At 47.1% G+C, this 26852-nt stretch overlaps 1 protein-coding gene across 2 annotated transcripts in view; it reads left to right on the top strand.

Annotated features, from left to right (window-relative positions):
- LOC134909212 (protein IWS1 homolog) overlaps positions 1 to 26852 on the top strand; it is a 236963-nt gene that overhangs the window by 65357 nt on the left and 144754 nt on the right. For both annotated transcript variants that reach the window (XM_063915863.1, XM_063915864.1), the window contains exons 4-9: positions 471 to 660; positions 13247 to 13304; positions 15737 to 15837; positions 21726 to 21876; positions 22703 to 22785; positions 23061 to 23190. In XM_063915863.1, the coding sequence (XP_063771933.1) occupies positions 471 to 660; positions 13247 to 13304; positions 15737 to 15837; positions 21726 to 21876; positions 22703 to 22785; positions 23061 to 23190 (713 nt within the window). The remainder of the gene's footprint in view (positions 1 to 470; positions 661 to 13246; positions 13305 to 15736; positions 15838 to 21725; positions 21877 to 22702; positions 22786 to 23060; positions 23191 to 26852) is intronic.

The following is a 26852-nucleotide window of genomic DNA, read 5'->3' as shown; positions in this document are numbered from 1 at the left end:
AATTTGATAGTCTTGTGAACGTTGAAAGTTCCCAAACGTTTCACTTAATATACAGTATTTATTTATTTTTCCATCATACGGGAGAATGAGATAAGCCATATTCAATTACCCCCGATGAGATATGGGGAGTGAAAACCCCCGATGTTTCTTCAGGTTTTGCGTTCGGGCTATTTGATTTAATCGTCCGGTAAAAAGTGCATTTTCACCCGAAAACACAGGTTCAGTGAAACCTGTGTTTTTACAGGTGAAATAGCCCCATTTTCGGATGAAAACAGGACTGTTTTCTGGGATTTTGCTTCGCCTGCCGTAGGCAGGTGAAACAAATTCCCAGATAAGCCGCGGCACGCGCCGGCTTATCGGGGCTAATTAGATAGTCCCCCTCGGCAATACATTACACCCGACAGCATGTCCGGGTAATTGAATATCCTCCATTGTTGGACATGTGCAATCATTCTGTATCTCTCGCACAGGCAGTAAAAAGAGCCGGATCCTGTCAGATGGGGATGACTCTGACAGTGATGTGACCTCCAAGAAAACTCCAAAGAGAAAGACTGTGTCATCTGACAGTGAAGGAGAAGATGGGGAGAAAACAAAGGAAGAACCAAAGAACGCAGAAACAAAGCTGTTTGGTAGTGACAGTGAATCTGGAAATGAGGAGGAGTAAGTTGCTATAGGCCATCTGTATTGTTGCTTTAGTAACCTTTTATGAAAGATAAAGGGGTGTATTCAATAACTGTCGGAAGCTGCCGTCTTATCAGAAAGACTGCAGCTTCCGACAGAAATAGGTCGGAAGGGGTTCCAACCTATTCAAAAGGAGCTGGTTTTGTCGGAAAACACAATCAGCGGAATAGCCGCCGATCCACTTGTTTCTGTCTGAAATGGGACCAAATCCGACAGGTTCTGGCCCCCTTTCCGACAAACTCAATCTGACTTGAAAACAAGTCGGATTGAGGTGAGGAGACGAGCAGTGCTGCGGGCACCTGGGGGAGCTGAGATCGGCGGCCGGCGGGAGAAGCTGGCTGTGGGGGGACATGTCTGCGACGGCAGGGGGAGGCGCTGCAGGGAGAGAGGTGCCTCTCTCCCTGCAGTGCCTGCCCCCACCGCCGCAGACATGTCCCCCCCCGCAGCCAGCACCGGCCGCCGCTCTTGGCTCTCCCTGCCGCCCGCAGGCACCTCTCTCCCTGCAACGCCTCCCCCCACAGCCAGCTCCTCCCGCCGGCCGCCGACCTCTGCTCACGCCCCCAGCCGTCCTGCTCACGCCCCCCTCCGTCCTGCTCACACCCGCCGCCGTTAATCCCCCCGCCGGCCACCGCAATTTGCACCCCTGGCCGCTATGGTCAGTGCAGCGGCGGCAACTGCATGTTGAAATGGATCCAACTCTTATTGAATATACCCCTAAGTGTTGTCATGAATAATTGGCAACTGATTCGCTAGTTGTAATATCTCATCATAAAATACAAAACAGAACACGGATAGCTCTGATGGATTATAATAAAAAAAAATTATAACCTTTAAAACATAGGTCTGCAAACTCGGTCCTCATTACCTCACACAGTGCATGTTTTGCAGGTCTCACAGAATCACAAGTAAAATAATTAACTCCACCTGCAGACCTTTTAAAATGTGTCTGTGAGTATTTAATACACCTGTGCACCTGCTGGGTTACCTGCAAAACATGCACTGTGTGGGGTAATGAGGACCGAGTTTGCAGACCTATGCTTTAAAAGATAATTGCTCTCTGTAAACTTTAGCTGATAGTGTAACTTTACAAAAATCACAATACATGCATATATAATAATTACATCCACCTCATTATAAACGCAAAGATTCCTTTCAGTGACGCTGTAGCTCTCTTCCAATAAGATCCTTTGTATTTACTTATAAATAAGTGCCAGGTGTTTTCTAGGTTTCAGCAGGCTATTGCTACAGAGTTTCTTATATCAAGCATTCACTGCAGTGTTTCTCATTAGAGAATTTGTATCCAGCTGAAAAGTGTCCGATGCTTAGACAATTAGTCACTTAGCAGGCAGTAGTATATATTCTTTATCAGATATTAGTAATCATGCAAATAACTGAGCAGTTTTTAGTCAAACTTTTCCATGCAGAGTGATTGTTAATTAAACATGGCCATGTTAGTAATATTCAGCATGTGTTTATTACCAATTCCTCTCTCTGGTAAATAAAGTGTTCATTAGCTCCCAGCTCTGGTGCTACAACCTTTTATTGAGCCATATCTGGAGATAAGTGGAATTCCCAGTTGAGAGACAGGGTCTGGATTACTCCAACAGTTTAAGTTTACAGACGATTTAGATGCGTTTCCCCGCCTGTAGAAACTATTTGCGGCTTCCTCAGTCAGATAAAATATTTCTCCTATTCCTCATAATGGAACGGAGTTATACGTAATTTATTTTTTTAGGGAATCTTGAGATTTTTGCCATGATGTGCCAAGCTGTGCCATACATATCTCGGCCACATCTCCACTTACAGCTTAACAGGTGTAATTTGGTGGCACCTGGCACGTAGATTAAGTGCTCTGACGGTGTGCCAGTGAAATTGCGGACTATGATCTCTTGCACCAGTTCTAGGAATGGTGCAAATATTAATTGAAGTAGTGACTGCTACTTCACCAGCAGATGTATAGGTGCGGCACAGCCGCATAGATGCTGTCAACTCTGAACACAGGCAAAGATCTACACTTATTTCCTAATAACAAAGTTCAAGGGTGTATGCAGTCTGCGTCAGGCCCAGTATGATTGAAAGTTAGAAAAGATCTATTTGAAATACTCATATGGTTTAGTGTTTACAGATCATTTCCTAATGACATGAATATAATATAAAAACTCATTAGTAAGCTGAATAATATACATGTAATTACTGGAGAGTTTGCATATACAAAAGTGTACTCATACACTATTGCTGTAGTTCCCGGTACTGTGCGGTTTTGCTTGCGCCAAGCAGCTTTTTCCCTTGAAAGTGAGTCTTAGTTGCAATGTAATGATACAAAACTGCTTCATCAGTCTGCACTGTGTAATTTGATATGTGACACTTCTATATCTATGTGTGACGAAGTATTAATCTGTATGTAAGGCGCTACGTTGTAGTGGCTGCAGCTTGTTTTCATGCCAAGTTCCATTGTGCTTTGTATACAGGTTCAGTCTCCGTCACACACAGATATACAAGTGTCGCATATCAGATTACTTGGTGCAGTCTCGTGGAGTGGTTTTATCGCATCTGATTTTGACTTAAGCGATAGATGTGAAAGACTACACCGCTTGGCACGGCTCACTCGTGCCGCATGATGTATAGAGCTAGGTGTATGAGGACACATCTGTAAGCAAGTCCACCATGCTTTTTCACTCCTCTGCCGCAGGTTGCTGCATTAAGATACATATTCTTCTTTAACTGAGCAGACACTGACTACCTGCTTGACACTTCTTCTCATAACTGTATTTTTTCTGTAGGCCACGAGGGGACACTGGCACAAGTTCAAGACTGTGGGGTGATGATGGTGGCTTACAGGGAGCTGGCACTTTAAATGGTGAAACAGGCTCCTCTCCCTCTATCCCCCATCATCCCTCAGTTTTGAATTTGTGCTGAGGGAGTCAGTCACTGCTCAGTTACTTATACTCTTACTTTTATTTTGTTTCAACTTTCTTATAGGGATTTAGTTCCCTTTTGCCTCAGGAACCTTTCACCACTTATGAGACAAGTGGTATCCGGGTAACACACTAGCAGCGTTCAGCTGCAATAGGAACAGCTCTTATCAGAGAAGTGTTGTCCTTTCTGAATTAGCCGCATCCTGGGGCATTTGGATTGGTGAGTTAGCTCCTTTTTGGAGCACAGCGGCACCCGCGTCCAGCGCAGTGCCGCCTCCCTCCCCTCTAAGTGTGTATCACCTTCACTGCCGCGCTGACAATACACAGAGCGGTAGCGGGGGGACAAATTGAACGGCGGGCGTGCACCTATCTCAATGTAACGGACACGCTCGAAGGTGTACCTGATGCGGCTGCGTCTAGCAGCGACTGCGCCGCCCCTCCTCTGTCCTGTGCTGCTGCGCTGACACAGATAACATTGGTCAGCGCTGCAGCAGGAATCCCAGTTGCAGCCGCTGATGCTTGCCCAAGCATGGGAGTGGATTATAGTATAACAGGCAAATAATTTATTAATTCTGGAAGCACACTCAAAATGGCGCATGAGGACTTGATGAGTGGTGCCTCTGCATAGGATGGGGGTGGAGTTGGCAGGCTTTTAACCTGCCAATCAAAAGCACCTTGTGCAGCTCAGTCAATGGTAACATTGTTGCTTCTCTCCTCAGGAATCTGCACTGTAAACAGACAGGTGCACATTACTACGGACTGTCCGAAAGGAGCCTGCACTGTATATATTACTAATGGTGGGTACACACTGATACCTATATCTGCAGATCAATTGATCGGCAGATATATCCATGGACGGATCAGGCAGTGTGTTGAGCATACGCACTGCCTGATCCGTCGGGGACTGACGTTATGAACTGGGCGGGCGTGTACACACGCTCGCCCAGTTCAGCTGTCAATCGCCGCCGGCTGCTGCAGCATGTGTACGGGCGGTCGGCCGACCGCCTGTACACACACAGCGACGCGCCAATATAACGGTAGATATAATGGTCGTCGGCTATGCTGCGGGGCTGACGCGATATGTCTGTGAACGACTGAGTTCACAGACCTATCGGCCTTGCACACTGGCCGACGAACCCGCGATATATCGGCCGTTCAAGAGAACGGCCGATATATCGGCCAGTGTGTGCCCACCTTAAGAGTGTTGATTCCTCCCTATGTGAGGCATGTGCTTCGAAGGTTACTTTAATCTGTTTCAAGACGCAGATTTCCCCCCCGCGGTAGCGCTCACAGGAACCATCTCTCATTTACATACTAAAATGCGACTTTCACTTCTTTGGTGGCTCCAACTGCACAATCTCACTGCAGGCATGCGGTTCGGTGTATTTGACTGGACGCTTCTAACGATGGATGCCAGCCTCGGGATGGGGCGCGGTTGTGTTGGGCTTCAAGGCCATTGGTCTCCACAGGAATCACTGTTGCCAATAAATGTGTTTGAATTGAGAGCGATCTACAGTGCCCTGGTACAAGCTGCCCAAGTCCTTCGATCCAAAGCGGTAAAGGTTCAATCAGACAACGCGACTGCGGTAGCGTATGTAAACAAGCAGGGAGGAACTCGCAGTCGCCAAGCGATGCGAGAGGTGACACGCATTCTCCAATGGGCAGAACGCAACGCAGTATTCACTCCAATAGTAGCTCATTGGGAAGCAGACTACCTCAGCCATCAGTATCTACATCTGGGAGAATGGACACCACCCAGAGGTGTTTGACGCTCTGACACAGCGCTGGGGGTGTCCAGAGGTGGATCTCATGGCATCCCATCTCAATCATCAGCTTCCTCGATACATCTCCAGAACACGGTATCCTCAGGCGGAAGCTGTAGATGCTCTGGCCGTACGAACTAGTATAAGTGTTTCCTCCGTTCCCTCTATTGTCTCGAATTCTCAAGAGAATCAAACTGGAGTCAATCACTGTGATCTTGGTGGCGTCAGATTGGCCTCGGAGAGCTTGGTCTTCAGACCTGCGCCTTCTGCTACCGGACGATCCTTGGCCTCTACCTCTGCATATGAATCTACTCCAACAAGGGCCCTTTGTGCATCCAGATTTACCACGACTATGTTTAACGGGAAGGCTCTTGAGGCAGACATCCTAAAATTCAAAGGGATTCCGGAATGTGTGATCCCCACAATGTTGCGGGCACGAAAACCGTTTATGGCAGCCCATTACCATCACATCTGGCGATCTTCTATCTTGTGGTGTGATCAAAAAGTGTTTCAATAATACTCTTTTCGTCTCTCACGGTTCTTGCTCTTTCTTCAGGCAGGTTTAGATTCCGGACTTCGTCTAGGATCCCTGAAAGTTCAGCTATCCGCCTTATCGATTTTCTTTCAGAAACGCCTGGCGCTCCTACCGGATGTGCAAACTTTCCTACAAGGGGTCCTTCGGGTACAGACTCCCATTTTTTCCTCCTACAGCTCCTTGGGATTTAAATCTGGTGCTGGATTATCTACAGTCACCCTGTTTTGAACCCTTGGAAGAAGCAGATCTTAACTATCTTACTTGAAAGACTGTTTTTCTCCTAGCCATAGCTTCAGCTCGGAGGGTGTCTGAATTGAGTGTCTTGTAAGCCCCCTAATTGATTTTTCATTCTGATAGGGCTGCGTTAAGAACACATGATTCTTTTCTTTTTTATCCACTAGGGGTCACTAGAGTACTCTTGGGATATGGACGGCTTCCGCAGGAACAAGGCACTGAATATTTAAATTTAGAACTCTCCTCCCCTCCATATCCCAGAGTACATCAGTGTTTTTTCTGTGCTCTACGTAGCAACAAGGGTTGTGTGGAGCTTAACCACACTTCTTTTGAATCATTTTATTTTTATTTTTTAAAAACATTTTCCACATCCCTTCCCCCCTTCCAATAGGCGTGGGTCCGGGATAGTGGAAGCTGCTACAAGCAGCTGTGGCGTGTCGGTCCTCTCTAAAAAGAGCTCCCTCACAGCCAAATGCGGACTACCTGCAGGAAAGGCTGGACGGAGCTTACAGAAGAAGCCCCGTCATAGCCCCTCACCACAGGCGTCCAGGTATGTTGGGGACGGGGCGGTCAGCTCACGCTGTCGCCCCGCTGTGTGGGGACACTGTATGTGAAGCGCCACCCGCCGCTATGTGAGCCGCCCACCGCCGCTACCAGGACACCGCCGCTATGTGAGCCAGCCGCCCGCTGCCGCTGATTGTGAACGGATGCCGAACCCGCTCAGTCCCGCCGATAACAGAGCCGCGCCGGCTGCACATAGCCGCCGCTCCACGGCTCTATGGAGCGCGCTCCCTCTACCATCGCTCCCCGGATGTAAGTTCCCCGGCTCCGTGTACCCGCTCCCCGCTAATAGACAGCGGTACATGGAGCACGGGGGTGGGGGGGGGGGGGGGGGGAGAGGAGGAGGAGTGAGTCACACACAAGGGGGGAGAAGTGTGCCCATAGCAGCAGCAGTATGAACGCTGCATGGGTTATACAACAGCGTAGGCTATTAAGCCTTTTTTAACAGGATTATTCCCAGGTTATATCTGTTTGCAAAAGTTATACCCTGTACTGTGTTTTAACTATAAGCATGGCATGGGGGCCATTTTAACCATGCTTCCTGTTCTTCCTGTTGTGATTCCAGTACGTTCCTGAACTACATCTCTACTCCACCGGAGGCGCAGGGGTGTTAGTGGGAATTTGAGATCAGATTTCATATAGTACTGGCCACGTGCACTGCTCTTGGCCAGATATATATATATAGACACACCTTAGTACTATTTTACTGAGTCGTGCAAGTTGTCTGTCTTTGTATATTGTGTTGTCTGTCTGCATAATGAGTAAGGCACCAGCAAAAACAAAAAAGCAGTTTCACTGCAATGTCTGTAAGACTACGAATACAATTTCGGCTCCGGTTTCAATGCCGGTGTCATCCCCGGACCCTCCATGGGCTATGCTAGCAGATGTCATGGCTGCATTGCAATCAGACTTGGCCGCCGCTCGACAAGAGCGGGAAGCGGCAAGATCTGAGTCTAGGGTGAGACCGCTAGAAGGAGGGGTCTCAGCCTTGCCAAAAGTCCAAGTCCACTTTGGGTAGAAGGGATAAATTTCATTTGTCTTATGATTTACCAGTTTCTGCTATGTTGCATTCTGACGGTTCTATGCCAGACCTCATTGCGCAAGATGAGGGTGAGGAGGGCGAAGTAGACCAGCAGTCATATAGTGAAGTTTTTGACAGAGCGATGCGTCAGTCTCTGAACTTTACAGAAACTGAGGAGCCTCTGACAAATGATGAAGTCGTCTTTACTAAACGACAGAGAACTCCAATGTGTTTTCCTGTTTCGGAATCTCTTAATATGTTACTGGAAACACGAAAGAATCCGGATAAACTGTTTCTATACCTCGCAGATTTAAGTCTAGTTACCCGTTTCCAGAGTCTGTGACAGCTACATGGGAGAATCCGCCATTGGTGGATTCGTCTGTGTCTAAACTTACAAAGAAATTAACCATACCAGTACCAACTGCTACTACGCTTAAATACCCTTCAGACCGTAAAATAGTAGCTATGCTAAAGTCCATGTATGTAGCAGCAGGAGTGTTGCTTAGACCTGGGTTGGTTGGCATTTGGGTAACTAAGGCGCCAATGGTATGGATAACAGAACTCAAGTCTGCCTTATACTTCTCGCTGATCAAATCTGGGAAGCTGCTGATTATCTATGTACAGCTTCTACTGACGTCTGTCAGCTCACTTCTCGCCTTTCATCGTCGCTAGTTACAGCACGACGAGCACTCTGGCTGCGTTCTTGGCAGGCGGTGGCGGAGGTCAAAAGAGGTATAGAGGCGTTACCTTACAGTGGCGAGAAGTTGTTTGGTCCTTACTTGGACAAATGGATTTCTGAGGCCACGGGTACCTAGACGGAAATACTCTGGCCCGGCGTTCAAATGCTTTAGGCCTCAGCCCTTTCGGGGCCGTGGTAGAAGAACAGCCACGCCTGGTAGACGAGGTCGAGGGCGTGGTTTCCAACACACCAACACCAGTCGTCAAGACGCTAAGGTCACCGACAAGCCAGTGGCATGACGGACTCCCAGCCAATCTTGGATCTCCACTTGTGGGAGCACGCCTTCAGACGTTCCAGTTGGCGTGGTTCCAGACGTCCACAGAGGAGTGGATCCGCAATTTAGTGTTAAAAGGTTACAAAATTGAGTTCGACTGTCTCCCGCCACTGCGGTTTTTCAAGACAGGACTGCCTGTGTCGGACGACAAGAGGGCGGTTCTGCAAATTGCCATTCAGTCTCTGCTGGATTCAGCAGTTTTGATTCCGGTCCCTGTACACCAACAAGGTCAGGGTTATTATTCCAGTCTGTTTGTGGTACCAAAGCCGGCTGGCTCGGTCAGGCCAATATTGAACTTGAAGGGCCTCAATCAGTACGTCACTTACTACAGATTCAAGATGGAATCTCTGCGGTCAGTAATTGCAGGTTTAGAGCCACAGAAATTCATGATTGCGCTGGATCTCAAGGATGCGTACTTACACATTCCGATTTGGCCACCTCATCAGAGGGTCTTGCGGTTTGCAATACGGCGGAACCATTACCAGTTTCAGGCTCTACCGTTTGGCCTCTCGTCAGCGCCTCGGGTATTCACCAAAGTGATGTCTGTGATGATAGCTCATCTCAGATCCCTGGGAGTGATAATAGTTCCGTACTTGGACGATCTGCTCATCAAAGCTCTGTCTCAACAGCTGCGCCTCCAACAGGCGTTGCTAAACGTACCAAGTACTAGTTCAGCACGGTTGGATTGTCAACTTCAAGAAATCACAATCTAATTCCGTCTCAACTACTTCAATTCCTAGGTATGATTCTCGATACGGTAAATCAAAGAATTTACCTACCACAGCAGAAGGTACAGATTATTCGTCATCTGGTACAATTAGTACTCAAGCCACGCACAGTCTCGGTACATTTGTGCATTCGCCTCTTAGGCACAATGGTGGCGGCTTTCGAGGCGCTTCAGTTCGGAAGATTTCACTCACGTCCGTTTCAACTGCATGTGCTCGCACAGTGGTCGGGCTCGCATCTGCAGTTTCACCACAGGGTGAGGTTGTCGCCACGGGCCAGGGTATCTCTACTCTGGTGGCTCAAAGTACACAATCTAACCACAGGGAAACGGTTCGGCGCCTGGAATTGGATAATTCTAACGACGGACGCGAGTCTGAGGTTGGGGAGCTGTAGTTCAAAATTATCAGCTCCAGGGTCTCTGGGCGGATCACGAAAGATTGCTGTCTATAAATGTCCTGGAACTACGGGCAATTTACAATGCGCTACGACAAGCAGTGCACATGCTTCGGTCTCAGACTGTCCAGGTGCAGTCAGACAACGCGACGGCGGTCGCGTACATCAACAAAGGAGGAACGAGAAGCCGCATGGCAATGCGGGAAGTGTCTCGATTCCTCAGTTGGGCCGAGCATCACCAAGTGATATTGTCGGCAGTGTTCATTCCGGGAGTGGACAACTGGGAGGCGGATTATCTCAGCGTCGGGATTTTCATCCAGGAAAATGGGCATTAAATCCCGAAGTGTTTCACATGTTGGTCCAGAGGTGGGGTTATTCTCAAGTGGACCTGATGGCATCTCGCCACAATCACCAAACACCCCAGTATGTGTCCAGAACGCGAGATACAAAGGCAGTGGCTGCTCTCACAATCGCGTGGCCTTACAGCCTCGTGTATCTGTTTCCACCGTTTCCGCTGCTCCCTCTGTTGCTAAAACGGATCAAAAGAGAGTCCGCCACAGTCATACTAGTGACGCCTCATTGGCCTCGGAGAGCTTGGTTCTCGGATCTACGCGGACTACTCGCAGACGATCCTTGGCCGCTCCCACTACGTCCGGACCTGTTACAACAGGGTCCGTTTCTTTACCCCGCTGTTGAGACCGCCCTCTTAAGAAGAGGGGCATTCCAGAATCGGTTATACCAACCATGATACGAGCTAGGAAGCCAGTTACGGCAGCTCATTATTACAGAATTTGGCGTGCCTATATAGGTTGGTGTGAAGCTTGGAAGTTTCCGACATCATCTTTCAAGTTATAACGTCTTTTGCTATTTCTACAGACGGGGTTAGATGGAGGACTGCGTTTATCTACACCAAAGGTGCAGGTATCTGCATTGTCAATTTACTTTCAAAGATGATTGGCTCTATTGCCGTCGGTACACACTTTTCTGCAAGGTGTCCTCAGAGTACAGCCTCCATTCATTCCACCTTCAGCGCCATTGGACTTGAATCTGGTTTTAGATTTCTTACAGTCTTCATATTTTGAACCCTTACAACAAGTGGATATTAAGTTTCTCATTTGGAAAACAATTTTTCTCCTAGCCTTAGCTTCGGCAAGGCGTATTTCAAATTTGGGTGCCTTGTCATGCAAGCCACCGTATTTGGTGTTTCATGATGACAGAGCGGAACTTCGGACGAATCCCGTTTTCTTACCAAAGGTAGTGTCATCTTTTCACATCAATCAACCAATAGTAGTTCCTGTGTTAACAGGAGATTCTGGAACTTTAGATGTGGTACGCGCACTACGCGTTTATGTATCCCGAACGTCTACAGTTCGTAAGACGGATACGTTTGTTCTCTATGATGCTGCCAAGATGGGTTGGCCAGCTTCTAAGCAGACCTTATCCAGATGGATAAAACTGACCATACGTCAGGCTTACCTTCATGCTAGGTTACAGCCGCCTACATCAGTAACAGCTCATTCCACACGTTCTGTGGGAACTTCATGGGCAGCTGGTCGTGGAGCTTCTACGACGCAGCTTTGCCGTGCGGCTACATGGTCTTCAGTGCACACGTTTGTGCGCTTTTACAAGTTTGATACGTTTGCGGCATCAGCATCTAGCTTTGGCCGCCTAGTGTTACAGGTGCCAAACAGCTCTCCCGCCCACGGGTGAAGCTTTGGTACGTCCCAAGAGTACTCCAGTGACCCATAGTGGATGAAAAAGAAAATAGGATTTTGGTACTTACCAGGTAAATCCTTTTCTTTGAATCCATAGGGGGCACTGGACGCCCACCCAGAGCAGTTTTACCTGGTTTGTGGTAAGTTCAGGGGATCTTATGGTAACACACTCTCACCGACTGGTTCAAATTATCAAGTTCTATCGGTTATGGTGTCAACTGTTTAGTTGTCAGTAACGTTGTGTGTCCACTTTATTGTTGTCCGTTATGTTATATGTAATTCTCCATTGTCAACCTCTCTATAGCTCCTGTTCGGCTCAGTAAAAAACACTGAGGTACTCTGGGATATGGAGGGGAGGAGAGTTCTAAATTTATATATTCAGTGCCTTGTTCCTGCGGAAGCCGTCCATATCCCAAGAGTACTCCAGTGCCCCCTATGGATACAAAGAAAAGGATTTAACTGGTAAGTACCAAAATCCTATTTTCTCCCCAAGGTCGTGTCAGCTTTTCATATCAATCAACCGATTGTGTTACCATCCTTGCAGGAGGACTCTGGAACACCTTCTTCTCTGGATGTAGTGAGAACGATGAAGATCTACGTGGAACGAACAGCACCTTTAAGAAAGTCTGATGCTTTATTTGTGCTTTATGATCTCCCACGTTGAGGGTGGCCTGCTACTAAGCAGACCTTGGCCCGCTGGATTCGGTTGACTATTCGTCAAGCCTGTCTACACCAATCTAGGCGGCCTCCATTATCCATTGCTGCATACTGTACATGCTCAGTTGGGCCTTCCTGGGCCGCTAGTAGGGGGCTTCCACGTCTCAACTCTGTAGAGCAGCCACTTGGTCCAGTATTCATACGTTTGTCAAATTCAGTAAGTTTGATACCTTTGCGGCTTCATCTTCACCTTTTGGCCGCCTCGTTTTGCAAGTTCCTCAGCAATCTCCCGCCCAGTGGGGAGACTTTGGGACGTCCCCAGTCTTGAACTTGTGCCAGTGTCCCCTAGTGGCTGACAGAAAAAGGAGGATTTTGGTACTTACCGATTAAATCCCTTTTTCGGAAGCCATAGGGGACACTGGCCTCCCTCCAGTCGCTGTTCTCTTTCCTTCATTGTTATGTTGTGTTTAACTGTTATGTGCTCTCTTCCCTCATTTAGTTTTGTTCTCTTGTTCCCGTCTCCCCTCGGCTAATTCATAACTGGGGGATAAAGGGGGGGAGGAGCCTATTTCACTTCTTAGTTTATTTAAAGTGCCAGCTCCCTATAAGCCACCTTCATCACCCCACAGTCTTGAACTTGTGCCAGTGTCTCCTATGGCTTCCGAAAAAGGGATTTATCAGTAAGTACCAAAATCCTCCTTTTTCTGTAATTGTATATATATTTTTTTAATTTGGCAATTCCCATGTTGTACAGATATGCCTATACATTGAAGCTACAGCACTACATATTATAGCCATTAACTTCTAGATCTGTCATTGATGGGAGTAGCTTTTCTGACATAAAAGGTGTCCCTGCCTCAAAAATGTATCCATTATAGTTAAAGTGAGCTGGATTATATGGAGCCCAAGAGGTATCCATTATAATTCAATGCAGGAAGAGTCGTCTAATGACAGAGATCCTGACAAGATAGAATTATAACCTCTTACCACTTAAGAGGTGTTTGATAAAGAAATTTCCCATTTCTTCTTTAGAAATCTAATTGCAGATATTTTCGGAGAATCTGGTGATGAAGAGGAGGAGGAATTTACGGTAAGATAAGTTTGATTCCTGTATCTGTGGGGGTTCTAGCTGGAATTCAGTGTATACTGGTGTGCATGCATTTTAATGTATAATGTACTGTATAAATTGATGTTGACCATCTGCTTAATTCTTTACTGTAACACTCAGCTGGCTTGGGAAGTCCACAGCCTATATAGTATAGCAAGTTAGCCACACCTTCCTTAACACATTGAAACGGCTCTTCAACTTTACATTTTTATCTTCTCAGATAACAGTACGGTCACATTAGTCAGTGCACTGTTCACTAAGAACTTTTTTACATCATTACCCTGTTACCAGTTTTTTTGTAGGAATTATCTAAATTGTGCATTGAGGCATTTGGTTGTAAATTGCTATTGTGCATCAGTGTCTGTGTGTGTGTATGTACAGTCAGTTCCATAAATATTGGGACATCAACACAATTCTCATATTTTGGACTCTATACACCACCACAATGGATTTGAAATTAAACAAACAAGATGTGCTTTTTGCATGCAGACTTTCCGCTTTAATTTGAGGGTATTAACATCCAAATCAGGTGAACGGTGTAGGAATTACAACGGTTTCTATATGTGCCTCCCACTTTTTAAGGGACCAAAAGTAATGGGACAAACTAAACAATCCTAAATCAAACTTTCACTTTTTAATACTTTGTTGCAAATCCTTTGCCTGAAGTCTGGAACGAATAGACATCACCAGACGCTGGGTTTCATCCCTGGTGTTGCTCTGCCAGGCCTCTGCTGCAAATGTCTTCAGTCCCTGCTTGTTCTTGGGGCATTTTCTCTTCAGTTTTGTCTTCATCAAGTGAAATACATGCTCAATTGGATTCAGGTCAGGTGATTGACTTGGCCATTGCATAACATTCCACTTATTTGCCTTAAAAAAAACTCTGGTTGCTTTCGCAGTATGCTTCGGGTCATTGTCTATCTGCACTGGGAAGCATCGTCCAATGAGTTCTGAAGCATTTGACTGAATATGAGCAGATAATATTTCCCAAAACACTTCAGAATTCATCCTGCTGCTTTTGTCACCAGTCACTTTATCAATAGAAGGGAATCTGTTCCATTGGCATCCATACATGCCCACATCATGACCCTACCACCACCATGCTTCACTGATGAGGTGTTATGTTTTGGATCATGAGCAGTTCCTTTCCTTCTCCATACTCTTCTTTTCCCATCACTCTGGTACAAGTTGATCTTTGTCCCATCTGTCCATAGGATGTTGTTCCAGAACTGTAAAGGCTTTTTTAGATGTTTGGCAAACTCTAATCTGGACTTCCTGTTTTTTGTGGCTCACAAATGGTTTACATCTTGTGGTGAACCCTCTATATTCACTCATGTGAAGTCTTCTCTTGATTGTTGACTTTGACACGTATACACCTACCTCCTGGAGAGTGTTCTTGATTTGGGCAACCGTTGTGAAGGGGTTTTTCTTCACCAGTGAAATAATTCTTCTGTCATCCACCACAGTTGTTTTCTGTGGTCTTCCGTGTCTTTTGGTGTTGCTGAGCTCTCTGGTGCGTTCTTTCTTTTTAAAAATGTTCCAAACCGTTGATTTGGCCACACTTAGGGTGGAATTCAAATGTTTGAAAAGTCGGTTGGGTGTCTGTTTTTTCCTGTCTATTAGATAGGGGAAAAAAGACTCCCAACTGACTTTTCAAACATTTGAATCTCCCCCTTAATGTTTTTGCTATCTCTGATGGGTTTGTTTTGATTTTTCAGCCTAATGATGGCTTGCTTCACTGATAGTGGCAGCTCTTTGGATCTCATATTGAGAGTCGACAGCAACAGATTCCAAATGCAAATGTCACACCTGGAATCTACTCCAGACCTTTTACCTGCTTAACTGATGATGAAATAACGAGGGAATAGCCCACTCCTGTCCATGAAATAGTTTTTGAGTCAATTGTCCCGTTACTTTTGGTCCCTTTAAAAAGTGGGAGGCACGTATAGAAACCGTTGTAATCCCTACACCGTTCACCCGATTTGGATGTAAATACCCTCAAAGTAAAGCGGAAAGTCTGCAGTTAAAGCAAATCTTGTGTGTTTCATTTCAAATTCATTGTGGTGGTGTAGAGAGCCCAAAATATGAGAATTGTGTCGATGTCCCAATATTTATGGACCTGACTGTATATAATATAATATGTATGTATTAACGTGTAATATAGTTAGAAAAAGACAATGGTTAGTTTTCGGTGTCTTGTTTGTCCTTTCCTAGGTGTCATGTCTCTGTGTTCATGTCACAGCAGAATAGATATGCTCCTTGTGGTGCTATATATGTGTTGCATATTATTTATCCTGATTTACCATACTGTTTTATATGCCAGGAGGAAATCTTAAATATGTTCAGTTGCAAGGGAAGAGGTTAGCTAGATGAGGGGGCACATGAGTATACAGGGCTTTATGTACTTTGTTTTGCAGGGTTTTAACCAAGAAGATTTGGAAGGAGAAAAGACAACGGCCTTAAAACAAGCAGTCGCTGCAGATTCAGACTCTGATGTTGATGTGAATTCTGGTAAAATGTAAGTAAAATTAAGTCTAATTACTTTAAAGTAACATTATATTAATTCATGAACAACCGTGCAGTTAAGAAAGAATGCGCAATACTTTGTGTAATGGAAAAGTCCACCTTTGTACAATTTAGGTATTTGATGTGGATTGGCATTAAGGGTAATTTTTATAACCTCTTTTCTCTAGCATCATGAGGGATATTGGGGACAGAATATGTACGATGGGGTATAGACTGGTCCAAAGGAGCCATTGCACTTTAAATTTCTTCAACTAGGTGTGCTGGCTCCTCCCCTCTATGCCCCCTCCCACAGGCAGTTTAGAAAAAAGTGCCCTCAGGAGAGGATGCATACTCTGTAGCTCCAGAGTTTTTCTTCAATTTCTTTTAAAACTTTTGCTTGTTTCGGTATGCTGTTTGGGCAACATCATACCTGCGCCGTGGAAGTTAGGGGGGGAGACGGTTACCGGCCACATGAGGTGCAGAGCCGCTTCTCCACTGCAGGACCAGTGTCGTGAGGGGCTGTTTATTCAGCAGGGCACTGCGCCTTAGCTGTTGCAGCTTGCCGCACACCCCTAAAAGAGCTTGAAGGTGATCGTCGGGGTGAGTAGAAACCGGTGCCCCCCCCCCCCCCCCCCCGGTTCATTGTGCAGCAGGCGCGTGGGTGAGGCATATGGGGGCCCTCTTGGGGGGTACACGCGGGTTCCCCTGCGTGAGACTGGCGGGAGGTGTTGTACCAAGCATTTATGTGAGGCTACACAGCCTGTGGAGACATAGCCATACACTTATTAGTAGCTCCAGCGCCATAAAGGGGGGCGGAGCTACATCAGAGCGGGCTCAGCTGCATTTTGGCGCCTTCCTCGGCCTTAGCAGCAGCAGCAGCCTCATACAGCTCCTCAAAACGGTCACAGGAACACTGGTACCTGGTGTAGAGGGGGATTGACGCTATTGGTGCACAGTTTACATTCCTGCGGAATTATCTGTACTGCAGTATTACTGTTTTATAGTAATACATGAAACGCTGACAGTCTCACTGGGGCTGTACAGTGTTGGGTGCGCTGGTGTTCTCTCTTCTGTGTCTCCTCTCACATACAATAGGGCAGGCTTGTTTTGTATTCAGTCTGTGTTGTATGTGTATTGTTTCTGTATTTCATTATAGTGAAACAGAAGTCACACAATGTATTTAATGACAGAGTCTCCCCTAGTTGTTTGGGCTCCATTTCATGTGAGCAGTGTAATCAGTCATCACAAAATGCTGATAACATGGGGGAGAGTCCAGAGCCTTCCTGGCTGTTGGCTATAAAAACTATGATGTCGGATATGTCATCTCAGCTCACTGCCAATGCCAATAAAACACAAGAACTGCAACAAGCAGTGGCTAACCAAACTGCCAAGGCTGATGCTTCCCATCCCCTGCTGTCTACTACAGGTGCACAAAATCTTTACCTGCAATCCTATCAGATTCTAATGATGTACTGGTGGATGGGGATGATGGGGATCCCATTAGTTGGGATTCCACCCCTACACAGGGTATAGCACCTCTCATATTGGCATATTGATGTGTTAAAGCTCCCCCTGGAGGACGCTACTGATAAGCAGTCGTTTTTCCTCCCACCAGACAAACTGACAGTCACTTTTCCTGATTCCAAAGAATTGGATGATTTATTTAAATTAGCCTGGAAAAATCCAGATAAAAAATATCAGGTATCCAAACTGTTTTTTTAAATACCTTCCCATTTGCCCCTGAAGGCAGGAATTTCTGGGAAGAATCTTCAGCTGTAGACGTCTCAGTCTTTCGCCTTTCTAAAAAGGTGGTGCTCCCTGCTCCGGGCTCTTTTACAGTAAAGGACCTGGGGGATAGGAAAATAGAGACCACACTAAAATCTATCTACACTGCTGCAGGTGTAGCTCAAAGGCCGGTCATTGCTGGTTACTGGATGACGCATGCCATTCATACATGGTCTACTCAGATTCAGGAGGGTCTTTCGGGTGATATGACCTTGGTTACTACTGTAACTTTCCTAAAACACATTCAGGACACCGCAAGAATCCTCTGTGACTCCCTTAAGGAGATTGGCAATATAAATGCTCGAAACACTGCTATGGCTGTGTCTGCACGCAGAGCCATATGGTTGCGTCAATGGATTGCAGACGCTGATTCCAAACGTAATTTGGAATCTCTTCCCTTCACAGGTGATGGCTCTTCGGAGGTGAATTGGACGCATGGATCTCAAAGGCTACTGCTGGGAAATATACGTTTCTCCCTTCGGGGCCTCCACCTGCTAGGCGTACCTACCAAGGACCGCCTACTCAGTCCTTTTGGTCCTCCAGATTGTTCCTCCAATGCAGCTAGAGGCTCCAGGGGTAATCCTAAGAAACCAGCCGTTGCCGGCTCTCAGGAACAGAGCACCAGTTCAGCTTCCACAAAGACTTCGACATGACGGTGCCCACCCACCCGAGGGGATCTCGTGGTGGGAGCTCGGTTACGTCACTACAGCCACATCTGGGATGGTTCCTGTCAAGATGCCTGGGTATGGGACCTTATCTCTCGGGGTTACAAGCTGGAGTTTAACGGTGCTCCTCCCCAACGATTTTCCATATCAGGCTTGCCAGTTTTGGACAATATGCGTGTTACGCTACTACTGGCCATCGACAAGTTGGTCCAGTCCCAGGTCATTGTTCCAGTACCCCTGCTACAGCAAGGACAAGGTTACTATTCCAGTCTGTTGTGCCATAACCAGACGGGTCTGTGAGACCCATTTTGAATCTGAAGTCCATGAATCCTTACCTGAAGGTTTTCAAATTCAAGATGGAATCTTTGAGAGCGGTGATCAAGGGCCTAGAACAATAGGAATTCTTTGTGTCCTTTGATATCAAGGATGCCTACATCCATATCCCGATTTGGCCTCCTCATCAGGCCTATCTACGATTCGCCCTATTGAACGATCGCTACCAGTCTCAGGTGTTGCCCTTCGGCCTGTCTACAGTTCCGAGGGTGTTCACAAAGGTGATGGCGGAAATGATGTTTCAGCTCAGAGTCCAGGGGTCAACATTGTCCCTTACCTGGATGATCTCCTGATAAAAGCAAGTTCCAGGGAGCTTCTACTGCTCCGTATAGATCGCACTATCCAACTTCTGTCTCACCACGGGTGGATCCTCAATTTACAGAAGTCTCAACTGAAACAGGCTCCTGTTTCTGAGAATGATCCTGGATACTGTAGCTCAGAGAGTGTTCCTCCCAGAGGACAAGGTGAGAACACTTCAAGAGATGGTTCGCATGGTTCTCCGACCTGCTTGAGTTTCCATTCATCTTTGCATAAAATTATTGGGAAAAATGGTGGCCTCGTACGAGGTGATACAGTTCGGCAGGTTCCATGCCAGAACCTTCCAATTGGACGTCCTGAACAAGTGGTCTGGTTCACATCTTCAGATGCACCGAATGATTCAGCTGTTACCCCAGGCTAGGATTTCACTACTGTAGTGGTTACAGTCTTCCAACCTACTGGAAAGTCGACTTTTCGGGATTCAGGATTGGATCCTCCTCACGATGGATGCGATCCTGAGAGGATGGGGAGCGGTCACCCATGGGGCGCAGTTCCAGGGTAGGTGGTCTGCCCAAGAGGCCCTTCTTCCGATCCACATTTTCGGAACTTCGGGCTATCTACAATGCTCTGATTCAGGCCTCCCCTCTACTCAGGGATCAGGCAATCCAGGTTCAGTCGGACAACGCCACGGCTGTGCCATACATCAACCGACAGGGAGGGATAAAAAGCAGGGCCTGCATGCGAGAAGTGTCAACATTTTTTCTCTGGGTGGAAAGAAATGCAAGAGCGTTGTCCGCAATTTTCATTCCAGGAGTGGACAACTGGGAAGTGGACTTCCTGAGTCGCCACGACCTCCACCCGGCAGAGTGGGTATTGCATATTCAGGTGTTTTAACGGATTGTCGACAGATCCACATGATGGCGTCTCGCCTCAACAAGAAGCTTCGCTGCTACTGCTCGCGAACCAGAGACCCTCAGGCGAGTGCGGTGGATGCACTGACTTGGCCTTACCGGCTGGTCTACCTATTTCCTACGATTTTGTTGATCCCAAGGGTGCTCCAGCGGATCAGACATCCGAGTACAAGCAATCCTGATTGCGCCGGAGTGGTACGCAACTCTTCTGGACATGTCCATAGAAGACCATTGGCCTCTGCCACTAAGAAAGGATCTTCTTCAGCAAGGACCGTTCATCTACCTGGACTTATGGTGGCTTCGTTTGACGGCATGTAAGTTGAGCGCAACATCATAGCTCACAAAGGGCTTTCCAAAAAGGTAATTGCCACTATGGTGCAAGCCAGAAAACCTGTGACGTCAAAACACTATCATCATATCTGGAGATATGTCTCTTGGTGCGAGGAGTGCACGTATCTGCCTGCAGAGTTTCACTTGGGACGTTACATGCAGGCTGGTGTGAATAAAGGCTTACGTCTTGGTTCCGTTAAGGTCCAGATTTCAGCTCCCTCAATTTTCTTTCAGAAGAAATTGGCTGTGTTGCCAGAAGCTCAGACCTTCTTGCAAGGGATACTCCACATACAACCTCCCTTTGTGCCGTCTACCGCACCCTGGGCTTTGTATATAGTGTTGAAATTTCTACAGTCCTCCTGGTTTGAGCCTCTGATGACGGTAGACGACAAGTACCTCACATGGAGGACAGTGATGTTTATTGGCCCTGGCTTCTGCTAGACGCGTCTCAGAATTGGGGGCCCTATCGTGTAAAAGTCTATACTTGGTCTTTTACGAGGACAGAGCGGAGCTCCGGACTAGACAGCAGTTCCTGCCAAAGGTTGTCTCTGCATTTTACCTGAATCAACTTATTGTGGTTCCGCCCTGTTCTGATGCTTTGTCTCCACCGGAGTGTTTGGATGTTGTGCGTGCCTTGAAGATCTGTTAGGCGCACAGTTTGGGTCATGAAGACTGATTCCTTGTTCGTGCTTTATGATGCGCAGAAAAAGGGTTGTCCTGCTGGATTAGGCTTACTATCCAACAGGCCTATGTGTTGGCAGCCTTACCTGTTCCTCAGTCTCTGAAGGCCCACTCTACAAGGTCAGTGGGCTCTTCCTGTGTGGCTACCCGTGGAGTCTCTGCCTTGCAACTATGCCGAGCTGTTACCTGGTCGGGGAAGAACACTTTTGTGAAATTCCACAAATTTGATACCCTGGCCAAAGAGGATATCCAGTTTGGGCAGGCGGTGCCACAGCAGTCTCCTCACTTGTTCTGGAAGCTTTGGGACATCCCCATTGTACTACTTCTGTCCCCAATATCCCTTATGGATACTAGAGAAAATAGGATTTTAATTACCTACCGGTAAATCCTTTTCTCGTAGTCCATAAGGGATATTGGGCGCCCGCCCTCTGTGTGGTGACCTCTGCAGGTTATCTGTTATGTGTTTCCTGTTCAGCTGTTACTGTTTTTCAGTTGCTGGCCAGGTTATGTTATGGTGTGCTGGTGTGTAAATCTCACCACACTTCTTGTTATCTTGTTTCCTTCTCTCGAGTATGTCCTTTCTCCTTCGGGCACTGTTTTACCTATAACTGCCTGTGGGAGGGGGCATAGAGGGGAGGAGCCAGCACACCCAGTTGAAGAAATTTAAAGTGCACTGGCTCCTTTGGACCCGTCTATACCCCATCGTACTAATTCTGTCCCCAATATCTCTTATGGACTACGAGAAAAGGATTTACTGGTAGGTATTTAAAATCCTATTATTTAACTGATCTACAAATACCAGACGGTTACATTCACACTACTAGACCATCTGTAAGCTTATTACTCACATTTACTGAGACGCCATCTGCTGCGCATCCTAGGTCAATTCACTGAACAGCTAGTACCAGTTTGATATTCTGGGTGGGCATCTCTTTCAGGACCGATTTCAAATCGGACTTCGAAATAATGTTAGAGAGGAAGAAGAACATGAGCGGTAAACGGCGGAGGAACCGGGATGGGGGCACTTTCATAAGCGACGCAGATGATGTAGTAAATGCTATGATTATGAAGATGACTGAAGCAGCAGAGGTGAGTTGATTATTTATCTATATCTGAACAATGTATGTGAGCTTATTATTTAACATACCTTTTTATAAACTTTTGTTTCAATAAGGGATCCTCTTTATATTGTGCAAAAAAAAGTTTCAATTTTATAAAGCAGCCTTCTACACTTCCATCACCAAGAATCCTATGTCTACCAGGACCACAGTTCCACTGTTCTACCTAAAGCCCCATACACACTAGGCGATATTGTGAACAATATAGCTCAGAAAGGACAGAGCATTTTCTCCCTCATGGAGAGGGTCAGGTAGGCAAGTATGCTTATTACCCAATACAAATGCTATTCGGGATACTGGTAATCAGGACAAATCTTCCAGCATTTCATATCATGTAAATTCCAGTCTAGAATGCTCCTATCCTCTCTCCTAAGTCAGATCTTAGGTAGATCACTGGAACTATAGTCCTGGTAAAATATTTGATTCATTTTTTTGCACAATAAAAAGATTATCTTTTTGAAATAAAAGGCTAGGGAAGGGAGCAACGACGACCATGCTGCATCTGTGGCATGGCTGTTGTTAACGAGGACCACCCTCGTCTGTGCATGTTCAGAGGGAGGGGGTAGTTAACGGCGCGCGGGAGCGCGCATCGTTAGCGATGAGCGCACACACTAGGCGACATTGTTAATTTCTTAGCAATTAACTAGCTCACCACAAGTGATGGCAATCATACATTACCAGGAAAGTCCAGGAGCAGAGCATTTTCTCCCTCATGGAGAGGGTCAGGTAGGCAAGCATGGTAATAAGTGTTAATTTTATTTCCACCTACATAGGCTATCTTATTTATTTTGTTACAGGAGGATAGGAACCTCAACTCCACCAAGAAACCAGCACTGAAGAAGTTAACCCTCCTCCCCACTGTAGTAATGCATCTCAAAAAGTAAGAATCTCCACATTTAACATTGCATAGTGGAGGAACATAGGGGTTTCCATATAGGACAGTCACCTTGTGAGCTCCAGGGAGCAAAGATAGTGGGCTATATAGAAGACCAGATCCATGTAAAATAGATCAGACGAATCACCTACTGTAGCTTTTAACTTACTGTAGCATTTGTTGCTAAATTGTATGTATTTTTATAGATTTGATACATTTATGTGGTTATATTATGTACATACGTTTAAAAACGTTCTCGCTTTTTTTAATCTGTCCATCAGACAAGATTTGAAAGAAACCTTCATTGACAGTGGTGTTATGTCTGCAATTAAAGAGTGGCTCACTCCTCTCCCTGATCGAAGCTTGCCAGCTCTAAAAATAAGGGAGGAACTACTGAAGATACTACAAGAGGTAAGAATGAAAGCCTGAGCATACTCTGCAGAGCAAAAGGAGGCTTAACCTTTATTATGCATCGCAGCAAACTCACTGTAAACTGGGTGGGCGGATCTATTGGAGAAGATTTGCAAGCTCCTTTTGTCTAGTAGATAGTCATGTCATACTCCAGCGCAGGCTTTTCTGGGGAGAGGGGAAAGACTGGACACACTGCACCCCTAATCATACATGCTATATGTAAAAGGGGAATAAAGAGTAACCTAAATCTTGGATACACATTAAACTGGTCACATTTAGGATCCTGTACTTAACACATTCTTATTTTAAGACTAAATCTCCATAACGAAATCAATCAATAAAATAAGTAATCTAGTATTACCTAAATTTGGTGGATGGATGTCCAAACAGAGTACTTGTAAGCAACAGGGTGCAGAAGAAGCCCGGTGCTGGTTCATTACATCTGGGGGACCCCCTAGACATTTTACCCCTGTATTTTTTAAACCAGGGTTGGGTTTGAGCCTGGGGCTGGTTAAGCTTTGGGGCTGTGGGACACAACACATTTTCTTGCTTGCTTTCTTGCTTGCTTTCTTGCTTTCTTTCTTGCTTTCTTTCTTGCTTTCTTTCTTTCTTGCTTTCTTGCTTTCTTTCTTTCTTGCTTTCTTTTTGCTTTCTTGCTTTCTTTCCCATTTTTAAATATTAACTGATTGCTTCATTGTGTTAGTATTTCAAGAGTAGAATGGGGTCGGTGGGTAGTAGTAGTAGTATTCCCCCACTAGTTACATTTTCCACAAGTGACAGTAAAAAAGACCATCGATTTTTAGGTAATGTTTGGACACAATGCAAATCCAGACTTTGGGGGGGGGGAGTAAAATAACAGAATCTGTGAAACAATAAATCTGTGATCGAAAAACGCGCTGCGGCGCGTATTTTACCCGAGAATTAATGGTGGGGACTCAAAAATAAAAGAATGCGCAGCAGAGCTATTAGTCAGTTTCAGTCTCCACGACAGCAGAGGGAGGACCTTGGGAGGGGAGGAGACCATGGAGCCTCCCGCCTCCCTCACCGTCTGCTCCACCTGCACATGACAGGAATCAGCCTGTTGTGTGTTCTAGGGCTGTAACTTCCGCGGGCAGGCTGGTGACATGTGGAAATCCACGGTGCCCCTTGGTGAGCTACAGGAGCCAGACTGCTGAGGAAGTAGGAAGATGCCAGCGGTAAGTGGCGGGAAAAGACGCGGCTGCAGGTGATACAGCATGAGGTTGATATGGGCAGGAATAGGACAGTCAGGCTGAAGAGAAGTATGGGGAAGCTCCTGCAGGAGCAGACCCGCACCGTTCATCCGCTTCTAACCTGCTGCTTTATATTGTAATCGCCTCCTCTTACCCTCCACCCTGAAACCTGTTCCCCTCTTTCATTATACCCTGTAGGAGCTCCACAGGGCAGAAAAGCTGGGTAGTACTGGAGGGATGTGAGAACTGTCCCCTCCCCCTTTCCCCTGTGTGTATAATAACTCCCCCCCCCCCCTCCACTGTGTGTATAAGTAATGACTGCCCCCTCCACCCTTGGGATCAGTACTAAATCCCGCTGGACGGGATCCCGGCGGTCGAAATCCTGACGCCGGAATCCCGACCACACAATCCCGACAGGGGTGGCGAGCGGAACGCGGCCCCTTGCGGGCACGGTGCCACGCTACGCTCGGCACACTATTATATTCTCCCTCTATGGGTGTCGTAGGCACCCACGGAGGGAGAATATGTCGGGATTGTGCTGGTTGGGATTCCGGCATCGGTATTTCGACCGCCGGGATCCCGTCCAGCGGGATCTTGACCGCCTCCCCTTCCGCTATGCTCTACCTGGTGCTAAGTGTATAACAAGCTCTGCCTGGCGCAATGTGTATACCGTGCTATGCCTGGTGCAGTGTGTATAACGTGCTCTGCCAGGCGCAGTGCGTGTATAACGTGCTCTGCCTGGCGCAGTGCGTGTATAACGTGCTCTGCCTGGTGCAGTGCGTGTTTAACGTGCTCTGCCTGGCGCAGTGCGTGTATAACGTGCTCTGCCTGGCGCAGTGCGTGTATAACGTGCTCTGCCTGGCGCAGTGCGTCTATAACGTGCTCTGCCTGGCGCAGTGCGTGTATAACGTGCTCTGCCTGGCGCAGTGCGTCTATAACGTGCTCTGCCTGGCGCAGTGTGTGTATAAGTGGCACTACTGTGTGTCCACGCCCCTTCCCCACGAAGCCACACCCCTACATTTTTGCACAGCGTACTGTCCATTCTTTCGGATTTAGGAGGGGAGGCACCAATTCACTTTCTGCCAAAGGGCGCCAAAATGTGGTGGTGCAGCTCTGCTGCAGAGTGTCCTGTATGCTACACAGCCCAGCAGCATTGTCTGTCACCCCCTCCCCCTTGCAATACTTTTGTAGTGTCCAAATCAAGTTTTCTCTGACGTCCTAGTGGATGCTGGGAACTCCGTAAGGACCATGGGGATTAGCGGCTCCGAAGGAGACTGGGCACAAAAGTAAAAGCTTTAGGACTACCTGGTGTGCACTGGCTCCTCCCCCTATGACCCTCCTCCAAGCCTCAGTTAGATTTTTGTGCCCGGCCGAGAAGGGTGCACACTAGGGGCTCTCCTGAGCTTCTTAGTGAAAGTTTTAGTTTTAGGTTTTTTATTTTCAGTGAGACCTGCTGGCAACAGGCTCACTGCATCGAGGGACTAAGGGGAGAAGAAGCGAACTCACCTGAAGTGCAGAGTGGATTGGGCTTCTTAGGCTACTGGACACCATTAGCTCCAGAGGGACCGAACACAGGCCCAGCCTCGGAGCTCGGTCCCAGAGCCGCGCCGCCAGCCCCCTTACAGAGCCAGAAGCAAGAAGAGGTCCGGAAAAATCGGCGGCAGAAGACATCAGTCTTCAACAAGGTAGCGCACAGCACTGCAGCTGTGCGCCATTGTTACTCAGGCACACTTCACACTCCGGTCACTGAGGGTGCAGGGCGCTAGGGGGGGGGGCGCCCTGAGCAGCAATGTAAAACACCTTGGCTGGCATAAATACACCACATATAACCCCCAGGGCTATATGGATGTATTTTAACCCCTGCCAGAACTTACAAAAAAGCGGGAGAAAAGGCCGCCGAGAAGGGGGCGGAGCCTATCTCCTCAGCACACAGGCGCCATTTTCCATCACAGCTCCGCTGGAAGGACGTCTCCCTGACTCTCCCCTGCAGTCCTGCACTACAGAAAAGGGTAAAAAAGAGAGGGGGGGCACTAATTTGGCGCAGTTTTGATACTAACAGCAGCTATAAAGGGAAAAGCACATTTTATAGTGGTATTCCTGTTTATATATAGCGCTCTGGTGTGTGCTGGCATACTCTCCCTCTGTCTCCCCAAAGGGCTAGTGGGGTCCTGTCCTCTATCAGAGCATTCCCTGTGTGTGTGCGGTGTGTCGGTACGATTGTGTCGACATGTTTGAGGAGGAAAATGAGATGGAGGCGGAGCAATTGCCTATTATACAGTTGTCACCCTCTGGGGAGTCGACACCTGAGTGGATGAGCTTATGGAAGGAATTGCGTGACAGTGTCAGCTCGTTACGAGAGACAGTTGACGACATGAGACAGCCGGCTACTCAGCTTGTGCCTGTCCAAGGGTCTCAAACGCCATCAGGGGCTTTAAAACGCCCGTTACCTCA

This window comes from Pseudophryne corroboree, chromosome 4 (genome assembly GCF_028390025.1).
Source record: "Pseudophryne corroboree isolate aPseCor3 chromosome 4, aPseCor3.hap2, whole genome shotgun sequence".
Classification (NCBI taxonomy): domain Eukaryota; kingdom Metazoa; phylum Chordata; class Amphibia; order Anura; family Myobatrachidae; genus Pseudophryne; species Pseudophryne corroboree.
This window is presented reverse-complemented; position numbering and strand designations above follow the sequence as displayed.